At 59.6% G+C, this 20,174-nt stretch overlaps 2 protein-coding genes across 4 annotated transcripts in view; both read left to right on the top strand.

Annotated features, from left to right (window-relative positions):
* The window catches only part of LOC137161383 (3',5'-cyclic-AMP phosphodiesterase 4B-like), a 28,944-nt gene extending 26,707 nt beyond the window's left edge, over window positions 1-2,237 (top strand). For 2 of the 3 annotated variants that reach the window (XM_067560612.1, XM_067560611.1), the window contains exon 4: window positions 1,831-2,237. In XM_067560612.1, coding sequence (XP_067416713.1) covers window positions 1,831-1,918 — 88 coding nt within the window. In that variant the 3' untranslated portion in view covers window positions 1,919-2,237. Of the gene's footprint in view, window positions 1-1,097 lie in introns of all 3 variants that reach the window. The other variant, XM_067560614.1, reaches the window with a different exon arrangement.
* A 2,543-nt stretch (window positions 2,238-4,780) lies between these two features.
* The window catches only part of PDE4A (phosphodiesterase 4A), an 87,821-nt gene continuing 72,427 nt past the window's right edge, over window positions 4,781-20,174 (top strand). Inside the window, exon 1 of the mRNA XM_067560598.1 lies at window positions 4,781-5,591. Within this exon, the coding sequence (XP_067416699.1) occupies window positions 5,305-5,591 (287 nt within the window). The 5' untranslated portion in view covers window positions 4,781-5,304. The remainder of the gene's footprint in view (window positions 5,592-20,174) is intronic.

Below are 20,174 nucleotides of genomic sequence, written 5' to 3'. Positions count from 1 at the left end.
ACCATGAGTAACAATGAGTGGTTTCAGGAGGGGTGGGGGGACAGAGACCTAGCGGGGAGAGCTGAGGACCGGTCTGTGGTGCGGACTCCCTTCTGTGTACCTTGGAATGGCCCGACCGGATCAGAACGTGGCCCATCCAGCCCAGCCTGTGACAGTGGCTGGCACCAGCGATTCAGAGGGTGCCCTCGCAGTGTGCCCTGGGGCAGGCAGGCAGGGCCCAAGCATAATTTTTTCAGGCCCAGTACAAACTTGTAACACGGGCCCCTCCCACACACATACCCATGGGGGTGCAGCCTGGGCCAGGCTGCCACATACACTCTGGGTGACCTTGGGCACATCCCTGCATCTCCCTGGGCCTCACTTTCCCTGTCTGAATACAAGCGACTGGGCACGGCATAGGGCAACTGAGCGAAAGTGGACAGCTGGCAATACCCAGGAGGTCAGATGGAGACTGTCATGGACCCCGGGGGTACTGCCTGCTTCTTAGCACCTTGATAGGACCGGGGCAGGTAGGGCTTTTCCATGACATGGCTTTCGCCCCTTGTGTCCTCCTAAATCCGTTACCGAGCGGGAATCCGTTTCATTTGTTCCACTGACGAGCCCTCGGTCACAGGTGGTGCGTGCAAAGCAAAGAGGCTCTAGGAGGCCCAGCGGCCCAGGGCCTGGCTCGGGGGAAGTGTTTGTGCTAAGCAGATGCTGATCCAGGTTGGGGTTTGTGGGCGATTCCTTGTTTTCTCTCTGTCCGGGCTGCACGCTGTGAAGCTGGAGCAGCTGGGGCTCGGGCTGGGTAGGCGGAAGGAGGGAAGGTTTGGAGATCTCTGGAGCGACGGGGGGATGACTCCTTGCTGTTGGTTATGTGACAGTAGCACGTGGCGGTGCCCCGAGATCAGGACCCCGAGGTGCCTAGGCTGGCCACTCACAATGCTTGGCACACCGGCCAGGCCAGTCCTTCCGGGGCGTGGCACGACCCCTCCCACTTGGTGTGACTTCGCACGGGCTGCCACTTTGAAAGTTTGCCATCCCGCCCCCGCTGGCGTGACCTTGCACGCCCAGTGTGTTATGGCGCCACCCGTCCCACATGCCTGGTTTTGTCTCAGTTCCAGATGGAGGACACACGTTAGAAAAGCAGGAGTGTCCGGGTTAAAACGATGAATGGCCTGTCTGATTGTGCCAGGTGCTGCACAGACCCCGACGGAGAGGGGGGCTCCGTTGTGCCAGGCGCTCACAGACCCTGATGGAGACCAGGGCCCCTTGGGCCAGCCAGGAGCTATATTGCTGGAACAACCGCCAGAACTGGCCAACACAGCCGGGGTGAACTTGGCGACTGACAGAGCTAAAAGCATGAGTCACAATGGCTGAGCTAAAGAGCCAAGCTCTGCAGCTGGGGCTGTCACAGACCCCTGCCTTTCTGGATAGGGCGCAGAGAGGGACACATCGCACACGCACTCCCTTGTGGGTTGCACAGATTATCATCTTCGTTTTACACGTGGGGAGACTGAGGCACAGACAGATTTCGGGGCTTGATTCAGCGAAGGCGAAGCTCGGGGCCCACTGTGAGTGGGCGGCGCTTTGCTGAGCAGAGATGGGGTGACTCACAGCCACAGCTTCTGAGCCCCACGGACAAAGGGTGGGAGAGGAAACAGCAGCCCAGAGAGGAGGAGGATGGAGCCAGGTCACAGGCCAAGCCAGGAATAGAGGCCCGGTATCCTAATGCAGTGCCCTGCCTTAGGGGAAGCTGCAGGGAAGCACTAGCCTGGTGTATGTGTTGTTTGAAACGTGTCTTGGCGGTCACTGATCTCCTTCCGTCTCCTTCTTCCCGTCCTGAGCCAGGCAGCCTGAGGCGAGCGCCACGTCCCTGCGGTTGTCCCTCCATAGGAGACAATTTCAGAATCCAGCCTCCGGAGAGCCAGGTTCATAGAGCCAAAAGGCCACATGGACTGGGCCGTACCAGGCTGCCCCCGGAGCCCGGGCCAGTGCACAATGAATCATCAGCCCAGCCTCGCCAGGTGCCTCCCCCCATGCTGAGGCGCCAGGGCTTGTGCATTTAATCCCCTGCCTTCCGAGTGCATCCCGGATGGCAGAGCAGGTGTGGGAGACTGCAGGGGCTGGGAGGGGAGACAGACACACGCTGCCTCTTCTGCAGCCGACGCTGTCTTGAGCGGCGCGGTTGGCTCTTGGGTGGGCGTCGCTCCAGTGACGCTGTCAGGGGGAGAAAAGGAGTGAAACCCGATGTGAATAAAGAGTTTTGCTTTAAAAAATAACAAAACAAGCTCTTAGAAGCGAGCCCTGTTTCGTGGCCTAACAGCAGGCTGGGGCCAGGACTCCTGGGTTCCGCTGCCAGCTTGGGTGGGGCGTGGGCTCCAGGGCTTAACGCAGGCTGGGGGCGGCTGGGGTCAGGACTCCTGGGTTCTGGCCTGACCTTTGACGCTGCCTGACTCTCCGTGGGACTGGTGCTCCTCCAGCAGGCAGGGAAGAACCATCCCTATTTTACAGAGGGGCGTCAAGGGCAGGGTGTCTTGCCCGGGGTTAGAGCTGCTGGGGCACAGAACTCAGCTCACCAGCTCTCAGGCCCACACCTCACTCCCTAGGCGGCTGTTCTTGACTCTCTGCCCCCCTGCAAAATGGAGCTAACGTTCACCGGCTGTGTGTGTGTGGGGAGGGGGGAGCATTGCTACAGGCCAGCTTATGACTGGATCCCCCTTCGTCTCCCCCTGCAGATGACGGGGTGTGGAGGGATAAGTGGGTACCCTGGCACAGAGCAGGGCAGGGGTGGGGAGCGAGTGGTGTTTTGGGTCTGCCCCTCTTCCTTGCTGGACAGAGCATGGGCAGGAGTTGTGGTAATTGTAGCAAATTGCTCTTCTCCACCATGCCAGGGAAGGGTGTCTCTGAGTCACAGTAACCCCCTTGCGCCGGGCTGGGTCTGAAGCCCTAATCCAGCCCTCAGCACCCGAGCAGCTCCATGGCACCCAGTCGCAGAGCTTCCTAGCGGGAGTGTTTAAACCATTGTTAAGCGCATTCCCCCCGGAACGAGCCGAGAGCTGGAGTTAGGGGAGGGGTAGGGCAGCTCCCGGGCGGGGCGCAGAGGGCACGGCCCAGCTTGCTCCCCTGGCACTGTTACAAGGCAGCTGAGATTGCAGGTTTCCCCTGCGAATTGCGGCTTGCTCTGGGGGGGGGTGCTCTGCTGGGAGCCAGGCCTGCTGAAATGTGCACCTGTTACTCTGGGCAGAGCTCAGCCATCTCTCCCGCCCTCCTGCCCCAGCACTGCATGTGCAAAACTTGCCAGGCCCTAGAGTCCCAGCCAGAAAGTGGTGTTGGGCTCCCCCGCGCTTTGTTTTAATTTCTCCTTCACCTCTGGGCGCCTGCCCTGGCGACAGCAGATAAGCACTGCGGCGGAGGAAGGGTGGAGGCCTGTGTGTAACTACATGGGTTGCCCGCCCCGTGGACTGGAGCTCCTTGGAAAGCTGACCGTCACAGAGGAGGGGACCTGGGTTTTCTTCACTGAGAAGAAACCTCCGTGTGCAATCTGTCTCCTGCCAGGCAGAGACGAGCCGTGTCTGGCACACGGGCGGGCCCGGGGCCCTTGGCGGCGAGAACACGGTGGCAGCCTCCTGACCCCAGGCCAAGGGCCGGCGCACCAGCCTGGCCCTGCATTCCAGCCCCGCGGAGCTGCGCGGAGGTTCGCAGCCCGGGGCCCGGCTCCTACCAAGGACCCGGTGCTGCGCGAGGCATTGGCAGCCGGTGACTCACGGAGGAACCCAAATTAGGCTCCTGCGAGGCTGGTGGGAGCCACGAGGCTTTTGACTTGTTTACTCCGCCGCCAGCCTTCGGGGAAGGTGGCAGAAAGCTCCCTCCTGTGCCGCCGGACCCCCCCCCAGCTGTGCTGCAGGGCCAGGCGGGGCAGGTTAGAGCGGACAGGACCGCGGGGGGCTCAGCCGGGCCGGTCCGACCCCCGCCTGCGGCGAGGCCTGCAGCCAGGGCCTGCCATGGCGGGCGGAGTTCGGCACTGCCCCGCCCGCCGCTGGAGGCTTCGCAGTGCCGGCCGCTGCCCCACGAGCTGCGGGTCCGCGCCCACCAGGCAGGGCCGGGCTCCGCGCAGGCTCCGGGTGTCAATGCACCAGGAACGCACCAGGGTCCGGGTCCGGGTCCGTGCCCGCTGCCCGGCCGGTCCGGCCTCTCCCAGGTGCCTGCCCCTGCTCTAGCCCCAGCCTCTGCGTGGGGCTGGCTACCAGGAAGGCCGGGACCGGGTCCGGGGCTGGCCTGGCCGTAGCCATGTCTGGGCCCCCCCAGGCCATCGTGCAGGCCCGTGAGCGGCGTCGCAGGCCGGCCCCTGCCCTGCGCAGCAGCTGGGCCCAGGCCGGGCGGGCCCAGGCCGGGATGGCAGCCGGGGCGATGGGGCCGGGCTCGCCCAGTGCGGCGGGGCTCGCCACTGCCAGCCTGCCTGTCGCCCGCTAGTGGCTGCGGCGGGCAGGACGCGCCTCCTGGGGCCAGGCCAAGGGCCCAGGCGATGGGGGGCAGGGGGAGCCCCTCCTCTGGAGCGGGTGATGCAGGGCTCGCTCTGCGCGGGGGGAGCCGGGGCTCGCTCTGCTCGGGGGGGGAAGAGGGGAGCCGGGGCTCGCTATGCGGGGAGGGGGGAGGAAGGGGGAGCCGGGCTCGGCGCGGAGTGGGGTGAAAGGGGGGAGCCGGGGCCGGGGTCCGCCATCGGAGCCGCCTCGCTCCCCCCAGCTGCTCCCGGGGCCCAGCGTCCGCAGCCGGGGGGGGCCGGGCCGAGCCGAGCCGAGCGGCGCCCGCCATGCGGAGCCCGGCGCTGGGCAGAGCCGTCCCGGGGGGGGGCTCCCGGCCCCCCGCGCCTCTCTGCGCCGCCCCGTGACATGCGGCGGCGGCGAGACCCGGCTCCGAGCAGCCGCCGCCCCCAGCCAGAGCCATCCCGGCGGCCGGCCGCCCAGCAGCTGCCCGCGGAGCGGAGCGGAGCCGTCCCAGCCCCCGGCAGCCCGGCCATGGAGAGGGCGCCCGGAGCCGGCGAGCTGGGGGCTTGGGGGCGAGCTCGCCTTTGACCCAGCCCGGGGGGGGGAGCTTGTGACTCGCGTTGGCTCCCGCCCCGGTTGCCGCTTGTCACGGGGATCCCTGCCGCCGCCGCCGCGCCCACAGCCCGGCCCCGGGGCGCGCCGGGCTCCGCTCTCCGCAGCCCCGGCGCCCCGAGCTCCCCGCAGCCGGACACGCCGGGGCTAGGGCGCCCCGAACCCCAGCGCCCCGCCCCGCCTCGCCTCGCCCGGAGCGGCTCCGCCGCCGAGCCCTCTCCGCGCCGCGATGGAGCCGCCGCCGCCTGGCTCCAAGAAGAGCCTGTCGCTCTCCTTGCCCGTGCCCCGGGAGGGCCAGGCCACCCTCAAGCCTCCCCAGCACCTGTGGCGGCAGCCCCGGACCCACATCAAGATCAAGCACCGGGGCTACTCGGACACGGACCGGCACCCGCACCGGCAGATCGAGAGGGCGGACGCCATGGACACCAGTGACCGGCCGGGGCTGAAGAAGTCCCGCATGTCCTGGCCCTCCTCCTTCCACGGGACCCCCAGCCACGGCGGCAGCGGCGGCAAACGGTAGGTGCCAGGGACCCGGGCACCTGCCCCCAGGCACCTGGGTGGGGAGCAGAGCAGAGCACTGTGGGGCCAGGGAAGTGTGTGCGTGGGGGGGTCGCGTCGGCCCGGGTTGGTGTTTGGAGCAGAGCCCCCCGGAGTGAGAGCCAGGCTTGCGGAGCATTGCTGGGAACATCTCTGATCCTCCCCGGGGTGTTTCTAGCCCTCGCTCCTTGCGGTGGTGTGACAGTCTGGGGGGCTTCGTGCATCCCAGCAGGGCCCAGTGCCAGCATCTCCCTCCGTGTCCTGCCAGCAAAGCTCGGGGCGTGTGTGGTGGGACACCAGGCTCCAGTGGCAGCGCCTGATGGATGGTGGCTCACAGCCACCCCCTGCTGCTGCTGCTGCTGCCGGCGGACCTACCGTCTCTGCCAGAGCTACTTTCTTGCGAACTAATCCCGAGCCGCCAGACACAAAGCGGGAGGGACTCTGAGACTTGCAAAATGGTCCCAAAGGCGGCGGGTTGTTGGGTGCCTTTAATCTTCAGGATAGGCAGGGCAAGGAGAAGTGAAATTATAGAGGGTCTGGTCCGGCTCTCGCTTTCCAGTGCAGTAAATCCAGCGTCGCCCTGCCCTGCTCAGAGGATTTACACCACGGTGAGGGCAGATGCAGGCTAAATGTTGTGACTGAAAAACAAAATGCCGAGTCCTGGGAATGGCAGGATCTCTAGGGTAGTCCTGGGGACCTGACGGGAGAGAGCCCAGAATTCATGTGCTGAACAATGCCTTGCCATCTTGCCACACAATTATTGTGTGTTTGTGCGAATCCGCCCCTTTTGCTAAAGCCAGCATTGTAGGCAGTGCTTGAAGGGGTCTGAAAAAAGTGTGTGTGGGGGGGTCTGAAATCTGGGAGCAGCGCCTTTGGTCTGTGGGTGTGTGAAGTGTGCCCCCAATGGGCTGGCTCAATTGAAAAACAAGACAAACAGCAAGCTGGTTCTGGCTGCCTCTGTGACCCTTCGCATGGCCTCCCCCTCCTGTTTTTAAGCCCTGCCGGCTGCTCCTGTGGGTCTGTGTTCCTGTGGAAGGTTTGGGGGTGAAATGGACGCTCAGATCTGGTTGGTTTTGTCCCTTTCGTCATGTTTGAAGAAAGTGAAGCCCGCTGCTATTCCCGAAGAAAGTGCTGCAGAGTTTGGGAGTGACCAGCAAGGAGCTGGGAAATCCCATCACCCTTTGTAATAGGCTGGGAGAGGGAGACGCCGTCAGAAAATTGAAACCCATCTTGCAAGAGGCAATAAGTCATCTGTGGGTTTGTTGTTTTGAAGTGTTTCCTCCCAGACATGGGTACGACTGAGTCCCCAATCTGCTATCGTGTTTCAGTGAACCGGAGCTTGCTGGGGGGATTGCAGAGTGCAAAGGGGTGTCACCAGGGCTATTGCTGGCACCTGGGATTTTGGCGCCTTGTCCTGGTTGTACTGTGACTTTGCTAACTCGGGGAGACTCTCCTTTGCTCAGGCCGTGTCTGCGGGAGAGCGTTGGAGTCGCTGAACTAAGGTGTGATGTAGTTGCAAAGCCCTGGCAGGATGCTGCTGTTTTGAGTTGAGTGGCTTATTTCAGCTTCATTTAAATTGATTTGGCGTCGGTGTAAACTAAACTGAAATAAGCTGCTGTTAAATCAGAGCATCTGCGCAGGGGTCTTGTTGGTTTCCTTGAGTCAGTTTGAAAACTGGTTTCACTTCAGTTCAGCCTGGTGTAACCGTGCGGTGTAGTGCGGCTCGCATAGGGCTGCGTCTGCGCGGCACATCCAAAGATCGTGGCCCAGCCAGCTCTGGGCAGTCTCGCAGGGTGGGCAGTACCAGCTGTGCTTGTTGTGTTCCATTGGGGCACCTGTCTTGGCATTTCACACAGAAAGGCCCCGTATCTCATTCCCATCCCCCTCATCCAGCCAGTCCTCCAGCTGTAGGGCTGGAGTGGAGCTGTCCCCCTCTGAAGGAGGAAAGGGCTTATGTCCCATTCCTCCCCGCCCCCCCAAACCAGACAGGCGCCCTTTCCCCCCCACACACCTTGGGGTCAGATCAGAGCCCCTCCTCCCACAGGAAAGGACGCTTATCCCATTCCCCACTCCTGAGCCAGCCAGTCCCCCCACCCTGGGGTTGGATCAGAGCCATTGCCCCCTAGAAGTGAGAGGCCCCATGTGCCATTTGCGGCCCCCTTGAGCCAGCAAATTCCCCTGCCCTGGGGCCAGGTCAGCTCTTGTGTCCCCTTGGGGGAAGAGGCCGCTTGTCCCAGTGCCCTGTCACCTGTCCGCAGCCAGCCAGTCCTTCAGATCTGCAAGTCTTGGAGTGACTTACGCTCTCCAAAATGGATGCACCATCAGGCTGGGGCTGGCCGGAGGCTTCTGGCTCTGACTTTCCTGAAAGGGGTTGTGCTGCTGCGGTCACTGGCTGGCCTTTGAAGGCCGTCAGGCTTGCTGGCCGGGACTCTGGCTTTGATTTTCCAGCCAGTTGTTTAGTCCTTTGCTGTATTTCTGTCTCTTCATTTCTCCCAAGGGCCGAGGGCTCTTTCTTGTCACCTAGAGCAGCGGTTGGTGTTTAAAAAAGAAACCTTTGAAATCTCCTGCCCTGGGCTAACTAATCTGGGAAATGCACTACCCACGGAGAGTCACTGGATAGAATACCAGTGCATTGCGAATGTGTCGATTCCTGAGACCAAAAGAAAATTAAAAGGCCTCTAAGTTTCTTTTCAAGTCCTACCTTTCAGTAAAGTTCATCCAGCATTTCAGCAGCAAATCACAGCGGGGTGGAAATCGTACGTGGGTATTAGCACGTTACCTCCCAGGGCCATTATTAACACTCTCCCTGTGATTAATTCCTCACTGACTGGCGGCTGCCTCTTCGTCTCTATTTATGGGTCTTTGACTGCGTTTTCCTTTCCCTGTGCATGAAACTCGAAGGCCCGCCCGCTTCTTGCATGGAAGGTCAGACACTGGAGCAGCTAATGGTGTTTTCTGGCCTTAAAACCCCTGGGGTGGAACTCAGGTCGCCTGGTTCAAATCTCAGCTCTGCTGCAGGTGGGGCCTTGGGCAGATCACGTCACTTCTTGGGGCTCTAGTTTCCCTCAGCTGCAAAACGGGAAGGCCAATGCTTTCCCGATCTCTTGATGCCCATGTGGTGTGGTGACTAGGGGCACGGCTTAGGACTCGGGGCACCGTGGTTCCAGTCCCAGCTCTGCCAGTGCCCTGCTTTGTGATGGTAGACTGGTCATTTCCCCGGCCAGCCCTTGTGCAGTTGGCTTGTGAGCCCTTTAGGGCAAGGACCGAGGGTCCAGGGCCCTGATCTGTGCGGGGCCTGGGGTGGCTACGCGTGAGTGTGATACACCTCCGTAATAAGAGCAGATGTTAGGTGCCTTCCGAAGGCTGGACTCATTGGATAAGCCAGGTGGGCTGGGTTAGCTGCAGAGAGGATTTCCCACCCCTTCCCCACAAACCCCTCCCTTGGCCTCGGGCGCTGGGGAGGATGTTTTTGTTGGAGCCGCGTCAGTGGCTCGTACAGCGCTCGCTCCAGCAGCCCTCCCGCGCGTGGATTGAAGTGTGCCGAGGCTAACGTGAAGCAGCATCACTGCGCCCTGCTCTGCGTCGGGGGACGGGGGCTGTCTTTCCAAGGTCCATGGGGCAAGGGATGTCTTCCCAAGAGCTGCAGGTGGGGAGGTGCGGGGAGCCAAACAGCTGGTCCATCTGAACCGAGGCCTGACTGTTCATCAGCTGGCTGTGGTGGGGGCAGGCAAAGGTGTTTAATCTAACCTAATCCCCCACCTCCCTGTGGAGCAGGCGTTGCGACTGGGTGATTAACTGCCTCCCATCCACAGCTCTAGCGGTAACGCCGTGCTGCCGCTCAGCGCCTCGCTCGCTGGTGCTAAGTGGCCACGAAGCCTCGCAGGGATTAATAGGCGCCAGAAGCCATGCGTCACTCCTGGGACGCGGGCGGCTTTGCAGGCGCCGCTGCCGCTGCGAAGAGCATGCCACCGAGCGCCGTCGGCATTGCTGGAGACATGCGGGCAGCGGATCGGGTTATGCTGAGGGCAGTTCCCGTCTGAGCGGAGGCAGATTGAATGGAGCGAAACATGCCGGGTGGGTGGGTGGAACCGTGGCTGCCTCCCTCGTGCCTGGCTGCCTCCCCCAGGGTGCACGGGGCAGGGCCACAGACGCCTCTTCGGTCCAGACCCTAGTGAATTAGGGAGAGCTTGGCCCTGTCTCCCAGCAGCCCGACTGTTCCTAGTGGCTGTGCTCAGCCAGGACGCCTGGGTTCTGTTCCGTGCTCTGCCCTGGCTCTGGCCCTCCCCCGTTTCTGCCCCGACAGGTGGGAGCTGCCCAGCTCAGTGCCTGAACTAGCCGGAGAAGGGCTTGTCCGTGAGGGATTCCGCCAGGTCTCGTGCAGGGGTAGGCTGGACCGTCGAGTGGGATGCAACAGTCACGCCAACCCGTCTGCCATTGTTGTTAAAGCTAGCATGCTGATGCTGGGGTTAGAGCAAGGCACCGAATCAGGGCCTCTGAGCCCCCCACTCTCCCCCGATCACAAGCCTGTTGGGGGCAGAGACTTGCTTTCTGCTCTGGGTCTGTACAGCACCTTGCACAAGGGCCTCCTGGGCAGGATGGGCTCCAAGATGCTGCCATAATGCAAATAATTCACAAGAAGAAAGTTTGGAGACTCCCCGTGCAAGCTAGCGGTAAGGGGAGGGGTGCCCCAGGGTGCTGCCGGCACTGGCGGGTGGAGCTAGGAGCTCAGTGCAGATCTGCCAGCAGCCCCCTGCCATGGGGGGGGGGTCCACTCAGGACTGCAGTGTCACTGCCCCGTCCCCTTTCTGCTCTCTCTGAGCATAGTCCCTCCTTTGCCCCTCCCGGGTTGGAGTCCTGCGGCTCCCCCCCAACCCCCGCGTAACCAGTGGGTCCCACTGGGCCTGGCGCCCTGCTGTGGCTCCGCAATGGAGGGATCAAACGGCCTGCTCAAAGCCGAAGCGCTGTTTATTTAGCAGTAGGAGCAGAGCACGGAGACAGGAGGGATTTTAAAACCACCAGCCTCTTCCCACATGGCTCCCCATCCCCAATGGCAGCCTGGGCCGGCCTAGCTTCTCCAGACCCCCCAGCAGGTCCCACGCGTCAGGCTGGTTCCCCCAAACCACACCCCCTCCCCCCTAGTTAAACCTGCCCCAGGTCTTTGGCTCTCCCAGTTTCCTTCCTGCCCCGCCCCACCCCCACCTGGAATCAGCTCTCCAGAGTTTGCTGAGACCTGCCTGATCTCCAGCTGTTCTTCTTCTTTCCTGCTGCTTTTTCCTGACAGCCCCTATTAAAGGGAACCGATATATTCGTACAGCGAATATCCCGAGCACCAGGCCAGCCTGCCGCTTTCACAGCTCCAGCTCCATCACAGGTTCTGCCCAGGCTTATCTGTACTAATCTCTTGTGTTTCTCCAGTGGCTTCGGTCCAGGGGATAATGCTTTACAGCCAGTTAATTAACCAGAGAAGTGTTCTCACCCCCTCTTGTGTCATGGCTGGGAGAACAGATGCAGAGAGAGGAAGTAACTTGCCCCAGTGTCCCACAGTCACTGGAAGAAGGAGGAAGAGAACATGGGAGCCCTGACTACAAGACCTCATTTACTCTAGCACTAGCCCCCACTCCCCTCCCACAGCCTGGGGTGGAACCCAGGAGTCCTGGCTCTAAGCCACTAGACTTTCTCTTCATTAAACAAGAACACTGACTCGCCAAGATCTGATGCATCTTCAGGAGAAATTGTGCTGATCCCAGTTCTTTCGAGCTGGTGCCTGTGTCTGCAACCCCACTGCAGCCAGAGAACAAGAATTCCTTTGGTCCCTCCCAGAGCCTGCTGGCTTCCCCCAGGCGGTCGGAGGGCAGACCCACGGTGGCTTGCATGTGTGCAGGGAGCCTGCCCGGCGTGGAGAGTTGGCTGTTTAAATGGCTACCGATCGCCCAGTTACTGCTACTTAATGCCATCCACCTCAGTGTTCTTCCCAAGATCTTCCCCTCCACTGCCTTTGCCAGTTGTATTTAACAACATCAGGGGCTTGAGTGGCAGCAGATGGTTTCTCTATGTCCCCTTCCTCCCCCCCTGCTCCCCCCCCAAAGCCCAGCTGCGATCTGCAGCCTGGCTCAGTAATTTTAACAAGCGTCCACCACGGGCTGGTGGTACCAGAGTTGCAGCTACCATCAAAGCGATTGCACGACAGCGAGGAGAGAGACGAGAGCCCAGCTGTGCGTGAGGGAATGCCATCTGCCTGTGCTGGATCCTGACCCTCTCCGCCCTCCGCACGCCTGTGTGCTTGGAGATAGGCTGGCAGCAGGAGGCCGGACACACTCCAGAGCAGAAAAGGCTCCTCTTGTGTCTTTCGTTTGCTCTGGAGCTTCCTTTGATGCTTCTCTGGCTATTGATTTATTTTAGCAGTGGGGAGAGGCTTGGTAGGGAGAAGTTCTAGTGTCTCAGTGGGAGAGAGCCGTTACTTTGAGTGGACCAGGGCAGGGGATTCCTGGCTTCTGTCTGCCCCTCTGGAAGGAGAATGGGGTCTTTGGTTAGCGAGGGGCTGGGAGTCAGGACTCCTGGGTTCTCTCCTAGATGCAGTGTTCTGGCCTGTGTTAGAACAGGAGGTTCCCCTGGATGGTCACAATGGTCCTGCCGATCCTTCAAGCCCTGATGGGAAGGGGCAGCGATTTCCAAACTGCTAAAAGGAACCGTTCCTTCTCACGAGGCACTGTTAGCCTGTGGAACTCCCTGCTGCTGGACCGGAGCGGGGCTGAGCGCTTAGCAGACTGCCAAAAAGAACCAATATTTTGTACAGGCAGCAGGTGTGTCCAGAGTCAGAATAGCCACTACTGACAATAAACAAGGGGTCGGAGAGCTGCCCTGGGGCAGGTTATCCCATCGCACCTTTCTCTGCAGCAGCTAGGGCTGGCGCTGTTGGAGACAGAACGCTGCGGCAGATGGGGACCTGGGCTGATCCAGGCTGGCAGTTCTTATGTGCCTGTGTTTGTTTTTTCCCTGCTGTGATTCTATTTCCATTCCGTTCCTGCAAATGGCTGTTTGGCCTGTCCCTGATTATATGCGCGCCCCCCCCCCGACACGGCCGTTCAGTTTGCTCGGCGAGAACACGCCTGCTCCTTAGCATTGATAAAGCACTTTACATTTCCAGAGCACCTCGCGGTGACCTGCCCATCAGTCTTCGCTCACCGCCAGGCCAGTCCCACTTCTTGCACAAACCTCCCTAGTTCCAGGAACTAGGCCCTGGCATGCCCTTCATCCCGGGCCGTGTGCTGCTGCTTGCCCCTGTGCTGGGAGCATCACGCGCAGGTTTCGATGGCTGCACAAGCTGCAGAGAATCAGGCGTCCAGAGGCTCCTTGGAACTAGGAAAGGGCACCAGTTTAACTGGACTGATTTAAAATCCTAAACCGATTTAGCCAGTGCGTTAGGGGTTTCACACTCACTCAGATCAGCTCGGCTTGCATCGCAGGCGCGGCTCAAGAGAACTCCTCCACTCTCCTTACACTCCTGGGTCTGACTTTCCAGCTATCCTGGAGTAAAAGGCTTGTTTCATTTGAAGAGGGGGGCTAGTGCGTAGGGCAGGTCGGGGTCACAGCCATGCCATATATAGAGGGAATAGGACCTCCCTATTTGCAAGTCCCTGGTTCAACCCACCCAAGAGAGTCCACACACGAGCGTTACATCAATGTAACTAAACTGATCTAACTCAAACTGCTGGGTGTAGACAAGGCCTTAGTCCTTTTTATGTCGATTGGGAACAGGTTTAAATTAAACCAGAATAAAACCTCTTTGGAACCAAAATCAGAGCATCCACCGGAGGGAGAGAGGAGGGGTCACATGAGGCTAAGGGCTTGTCTACACCGGGATGCTCAGGAAAATTAATCCAGATTAATTTTCCAAGTGGATTAGCTAAACCATATTAAATCCCTGTGTGGATGCTCTTGTTCCGAATGAAAGTGGCCTTAATTCATGTTATTTTAATCCACATCCAAAGAGAAGCGGTATATAGGCCTCGTCCAAGCCACGCCACTCTGGTCCTTCCACGGTAACTCTGCCAGTCCTCTGCTGTTGCTCCTGCTATCTCGCCACACGCTGCCTGCCCTCCCCGATGCCAAGGCCTCACTCCCTAGTATTCCACTGAGGCCACTGAGCCGGAGCCCAGGGAAAAATCAAGAACAGCTGGAGAAACGGATGAGGCTGAACTGTGACAAATTAATCCTTGGCAGCTTCCTTCTGTGCTTGTGGGGGAAGTGGGGGGGGGCACCCTCCAAGCGAGGGAAGATTTCTAGAATCCCACCCAGCTGGTCTGGGATGCAAACCCCATCCTGCCCCCCAACACAAAGGGCCCGATTCCCAGTGAGGATCAGGACCCTCTGGGCTGCTCTGGTGGGGTTGGAAAGGGCCCCTGGGATTCCCCTGGCTGGTACAGCGCTGGCAGAAGGCCCTTGCTTCCATGCCTGGCTGGCGGGGGTGGATCTGAGCATGGCTGCGGCTATTCCCTGCCCCCCTGAGCCCATAGCTGGTGGATTGAGGCAGGGCTGGAGTGAAATGCTCTTCCCTGCAGCGGGTGACTGAGAGCAACCTGAGGCTGGTCTCGCTGGGGGCTGGGTGGGGTCCCAGAACAGAGGCAGCAGTTGAAGCTGCCGGCGCTCCCAGAGACCAGGCAGGCTGAGAATCGGACACCTGGAGTGACACTGATTTACACCAGCCTTGCAGCCTGCCCCAAACCCTGCTCCTAGACCCCCACCCCCATCCTTCCCCACCCCCTACAACGGTCTTGCAGCCAAAGGCAGGGGACAATGATTCTGACTCACTCCTCGTCTTCCCTGTTTACCAAGCCTCACTTCCGGCAGTCAGCTCCCCCCCTTCCCCCAGCCAGCGAGGCCTCGTCTCCTTGCAAATCGAGTTCTGGGAGTGAGTGCGAAGGTGTCTCTGGAGCATGAGAAAGCCTCGGATCCCCATGCGCACGCACACGTGTCCACACGCACCCTCTGGTGCAGGGAGCAAGGTGAAAAGTGAGAGTTGGGTTCAGGGCAGACATGGCTCCGCGGGGTTCAGAACCTCTCTCGTGCCAGCCTCTTCACCCACACCCCCCCGATTCTGCTCGGTGCTGCCCTGGGTGAAGGAAAGCTGCCCAGCAGGTTCCTGCCCCTGGATGTAAAAAGGAAGCCGATCATTCCGATAATTATGACGATGAAACTGGAGTATTGTGGCAGCCCCCAGCAGCCCCTGAGGCAGACCAGGCTGTGCTGTGCCCGGCGCCGTACAGACGCAGGATGCAAAGCTGCCGTGTGTGGCCGTGACGCTCTTTCCTGGCTGTCACCACCGCAGTTAACTGCAAAGTGATTTATGTGATGTAACCTGTAATTTCATTTAAGGTCCATCAATCGCAGCCTAATTAAAAATAAAAGCAGCAGCCCCCCTGTTTCCAGGCCGCACCGATGCTTTGTGGGGTTCCAAAGCTGCCTTTAATTTGATGCCAGGCATTTCAGAGACTGGCTCCCTGGTGCGGGACCGAGCTGCCTTCCCCAGGCCCACCCGTTCGTTAGTGCAGATGTACGTTCCGGGGCATTCCACCTTGGTTTCCAAGGCATAGCAAGGCAGGGCTCTCCTGCCGGGATACCCAGGGGGCCTGACTCCTCGGTAATAAGGACATTCACGTTTTGTCCAGGGCGTCTCTCTCTCGGGGTAATGAGACGTGAAGGCGCTCGGAGGGCGCTTCTCAGGAAGATGGGGCTGCTTTGTTCTAGTTGTTCATTCTCCTGCGCGTGGGACCTGGAGGAACAGACTTCAGCTGCAGCTGGGGGGATGCTTTGAAGAGGGATCAGGGATGTTTGCTTTAGAAAGGAGACACGTCGGGGTGCTGGGGGGAGGAAGTGTGGTCACGCGGCTAGAGTGCTGGCCTGGGGAGCAGGAGACCTGGGCTCCAAGTCCCAGCTCTGCCACTGACCCCCCTGGGTGACCTTGGGCAGGTCCCTTCCTCCCTTTGAGCTTGTTTCTCCTCCCCCTTTTGTGGGCTCCTTGGGACAGCAGTGCAGTGGGACCCTGGCACACGCAGGACACACGCTAATGAATAGGAGAGAGAAGGTCGATCCCGAGCGTCCATTCACTGTCTATGAGGCAAGAACAAGGGGCCAGCTAATGGAGGAAGTTTAAATCAGAACTGAGGGAATACCTCTTCCCCACGCAAGCGGCCGTTCGCCTCTGGGACTCATCGCCACAAGATATCAGCGCAGAGCTCGCCAGAAAGGGCTGGACGTGTGTATAGCTAACAAAAATAATCCAGAATTAGGGACTGCTTCTGCCGTTGCTGTTGAGACTCACCCCCATGCAGAGGATTAGCACACGGGCTGGACACCTCGCAGCTCATTCTGACGACATTTGCGGATGACGGCAGTACAGAGTGGTCTGGATCTCCTGGGAGGTTGGGCCCGTTCAAGCACAGTGCGTTTTCAGACAGCCACAAGCAGAGTTGTGCATCTAGGAACAAGGAACGCAGGCCTTCCCTGCAGAATGGGGAACTGTGTCCTGCAAAGCCATGACCTTGAAAAGGATCTAGGGGTCATAGCAGACGAGCGCCTGAGCATCAGCTCCCAATGCCACACTGTGGTGGAAAGGGCTAATGCGATCCTTGGCTGGATAGAGGGGACTGTTTTCCCCCAGTGTGCTACCATGGGAAGAATCTGATCTTCAGCTTTCGTGTGCCGGAGACGCCACCGTTCTTCCACCGATAAAACCTCCCCTTCCAGCCAGGACGTGCGCGGGGAGGGGTGTTGCCTCGTGAAATTCACCAGCCAGCCTGCAGCTGGTGTGCAGGGACTCTACTGGGGCAGTGTGATCTGGTGGTGAGAGCAAGGCACTCAGACACAACTCCTCTGGTTAGAACAGGAGAGAAATCAGAGCTCCTGGGTTCCATTCCTAGTTCAGGGTATGGTCTAGCAGTGCCAGGCAGGCACTGGGAGCTCACCCAGGACTCCTGGGTTCTCTTCTCGGCTCTGGGAGAAGAGTGGTGTCTAGCGCTTAGAGCAGGGGGCCTGAGTCAGGTCTCCTGGATTCTATTCCTGATGACGGGAGACAATTTAGGGTCTAGGGGTTAGACCAGGGGAACGGGAGCCAGGTTCCTGAGTTCTAGTCCCAGCTCTGGGGGCAGCTGAGTCTGGCAGTGAAAGCAAGCCACTGGGAGCCGGGACTGCTGGGTCCTAATCCTGTAAAATGGGGGGGATGATTCTCACCAACCCCTGGGGCAGTTGTGAATTAACTAGTGAGCAGGGAGCAGTGCCCTGCACTGTGGCCGTGTTTCGTTGGTGCCCTTTGCCAGGCGTGCCGGGATCAGCTGCTGTCGGCAGCCTGCCCGGACTTTTCCACGTCCCCACGCTGCTCTCGCTTCCTAGCTGCCGTGTTTCGCTGCCGATCTCAGGGTGGTGCTGGCAGCTGTGAAACTGACTCGCTCCGGAGAGCGCAGGGCAGAGCAAACCCGGCTGGGGAACGGGACCCCTCACACCCCTGCCCCTCTCCCAGAGCTCAGAGATCAGCAGCGGCCACTGGGCCAGCTCAGCCAGTCCTCAGAGAGGAGGAATCAGTTTGTGGTCAAGGTGCTGGGCTGCGTTCTGGGGGATCTGGGTTCAATTCCTGGCCCTGTCATTGACCCGGCTACGTCCCTGCATCTCTCTAGCTGTCCAACGAGGCGACTAATCCTGTCTGTGTCTGTTTAGACTGAGCTCTGTAGCTGAGCAGCACCTGGTGCGCTGGGGTCTTGGTCTTGGTCTATGCAGCGCCCGGCGCTGTGGGGGCCCCAAGCTCGATGGGGTTCTGCGCAGCGCCTGGTGCCGCTGCATTATTATTGCAATGTGGGGAGAGGGGAGGCAGGAATTAGCCGTGCTGGACCCTGTGCTGCGGGGGGGTCGCTTAGCGCAGCCTGGACACTCCTCTGGCAGCAGCTGTCACAGTGGCACCCAGGCAGCGTGGAAGGTCAGTGGCAGCTGATGCTGCGGAAGGCAGGCAGGGAATCCGGCAGCCCTGCTGTGGTTCCATGGCCAGCCCATTAGCGGCCGTGCACGTGGGAGCAGCGGCATGGCACCGTTCCCAGCCTGGAAGGCAGCCTGCCAAACGTGCTGAGAGCCCCAGGGGAAGGCCCAGAGGTGCTGCCTGGGCATTAGCAACTTGCGTGGCTAAGCATGGCACATGGGCCACGTCCTCTGCTGGTGCCAATGGGGGCGGCACTGCTGAAGCTCTGCTGATTAACACCAGCCTGGGGCGGGGGCCCTGGACACTCCGGCTACAAACCAGCAGCTTGGACAGTCAGACATGCCGCAGTCTGAATAATTAGCGTCTTTCATCTTAGCACCCAGTTCCCCAACCAAGATCCGTGTCCCCTGTCATGCCGGGCGCTGCCCAGACTCCAGCCGAGCTCCGGGGCCCGTTGTAACAGCAGCTGCCCAGACACGCCGTGCCTGCTCCAAAGGGCTCAGCCTGGACAGACAGTACAGACGGAGGCGGGGAGAAAGGCAGGCTTATTATCTCCATTTGATTATGGGCCTGATTCAGCAGAGCATTCAGGCATGGGCCAGGAATTCCATTGAATTAAGTGGTGGTGAAGTGAGCGTTTGCAGGACAGAGGCCGCAGACGAAGCCCCTGTTTTGCTGACTTGGGGCCTGGCTCCTGGGAGGATGTTCCCAGAGTTTGCTTCCCTGTTTAAAAATGGGGGCGTGGACCCAAGTAGATGATAGAAACACTTGCATTTGATGCGGGGAGGGAGCGTCTGGTAAGAGTCGCGGACTTAACGTCAGCACCTGGAAAGGACGGTTGCCCCCTGGCTGGGGTGTGAGCTTATGACTCAGGGGAGCCGGGCCCAGCTCCATCACACACTCCAAGTGACCTTGGGCAAGTCACTTAGCCTTTCTGTGCATCAGGCCCTGCCCTGCCTCCTGGGGCTGTGAGGATAAATACGCTAGGGGCTGTGAGGTGCTCAGCGGTCATGGTAACAGGTGCCAGTGAAATAGCAAAGCCAGAGAGGCCATATTCCAGCATGGGTCATTACACTCAGCAGCGTCAGCTCCATGTTCTTTGCTCCCTGTGCTAATTGCGCTGTTGTGCCCTGCTGCCAGGTTCTACCCCTGAGACAGCTGCATTTCAGAGGTGCTGGCATGACCGCCTACCTGCCAAGGTAGATGAGTGTTTGTCAGGAGGTTTTCAGGGCTGTGATGAAAGGTGCAATTATTTCTTGTTTCTGTAATTTAATATTTATATTTTTTGATGGTGCCGGGGGAACCTGAGTGCTGCCCTGTACACAAATGAGCTAATCTTTCTTAAAAGGCAAAATGGGATCCTGGACGTGAGTGCTGTGTGCACGCAGGTAAATCACCAGCGCCCGCATCGCCTCTGCCTATTAACGATGATCTGCTGCAGAGTGGGTGAGTCATCGTGGCCATGTTAGCAAGGAGAATGCGCGCGGGGGGATCTGGTTAAATGAAGGTTTGCATTGACTGAAATAGCTTGTGTGTGAGAGAGAGCCCACGAGGACAGCGGTTCCGTTTGGCTTTAAATTGTCACTTTCCAATGAGTTGACTGGGTATTCAGGACTCCTGGGTCCCCGCCCCAGCTCTGGGAGGGGAGGAGAGGGGGGTTTAGTGGGTTGAGGGGGCTGGGGAGGCAAGATTCCTGGGTTTTTCTCCCCAGCTCTGGGAGGGGAGGGGAGGGGGGTCTAGTTGCTAGAGATGCAGTGTCTGAGCTTCTGACGGCTATTGTGAACGTAGAGCCAAGAAGTACATTGCACTATGGTTCTGGCGTCTGAGGGCTTCACTGCGCCGGGGCTGCATCGCTGACAGGCAGCCCTTTCTTTTCGGGAGCTCCTTCTCTGACCGCACATGGCACTCCGAATGCTCTTCCCCCGACGGGGCCCGAGCTCTGCTTCCCTCCCGAGACATTTGTTGTTTGCAGGAAAGGTGAAGGTTGGAGGCATTAATTCAGCCTGTGATTTCATATCCCCGTGTGGGAGCTCGGTGTCTCTCTGAGCAGCTAGTGCCATGTTAATTCCAGATTACTGGCTAATTGAGGGGTTTGATGGAAGGCGCGTGTTATGAATCCCAGGGATTAGCCTGTGCCTCTCACAGAACACAGCTTCCAGTCTGCAGCCTTTCTTTGATTGGGGTCGGGGGGAGCTAAACAGCGTTTGTGCTGCTGGCTGACTAGCGGAGTCCTCTGCTTCAATGTGAACTGCCTCGCTAGGGAGCTTGTGGGGAGGAAAGAAAGGGGGTTGATCCAAAAATAGGTTTCCCTTCTTCCAACTGTTCCCTGTCTGTGTTCGTTAGCCTGGCTGCTTGTTATTAGTCACTTTAATTAGTGCTATTGCTTGTAGGGATTGTAGGGTCCAAACTTTGCTGCTAGGCCCATTTTATGGATGGGGAAACTGAGACGGGGACATGTGACTCCTCTTTCACTTGTTCTGTGTCCCCAGACTATGCAGTGCTGGTCAGGGTTGGGCGTTGAGTCCAAGGGGAGAGCACCCCAGTGCTACACTGGGGCCAGCAGTGGCTGTGAGGGGAGCGCACCCCTGCTCCAGGATCTTTCC

This window comes from Emydura macquarii, unplaced genomic scaffold (genome assembly GCF_026122565.2).
Source record: "Emydura macquarii macquarii isolate MOO-44397 ecotype Brisbane River unplaced genomic scaffold, CSIRO-AGI_Emac_v2 contig_2292, whole genome shotgun sequence".
Taxonomy (NCBI): Eukaryota; Metazoa; Chordata; order Testudines; family Chelidae; genus Emydura; species Emydura macquarii.
Note: the sequence above shows the minus strand (reverse complement) of the source record. Positions and strands in the feature narration are given on the sequence as shown.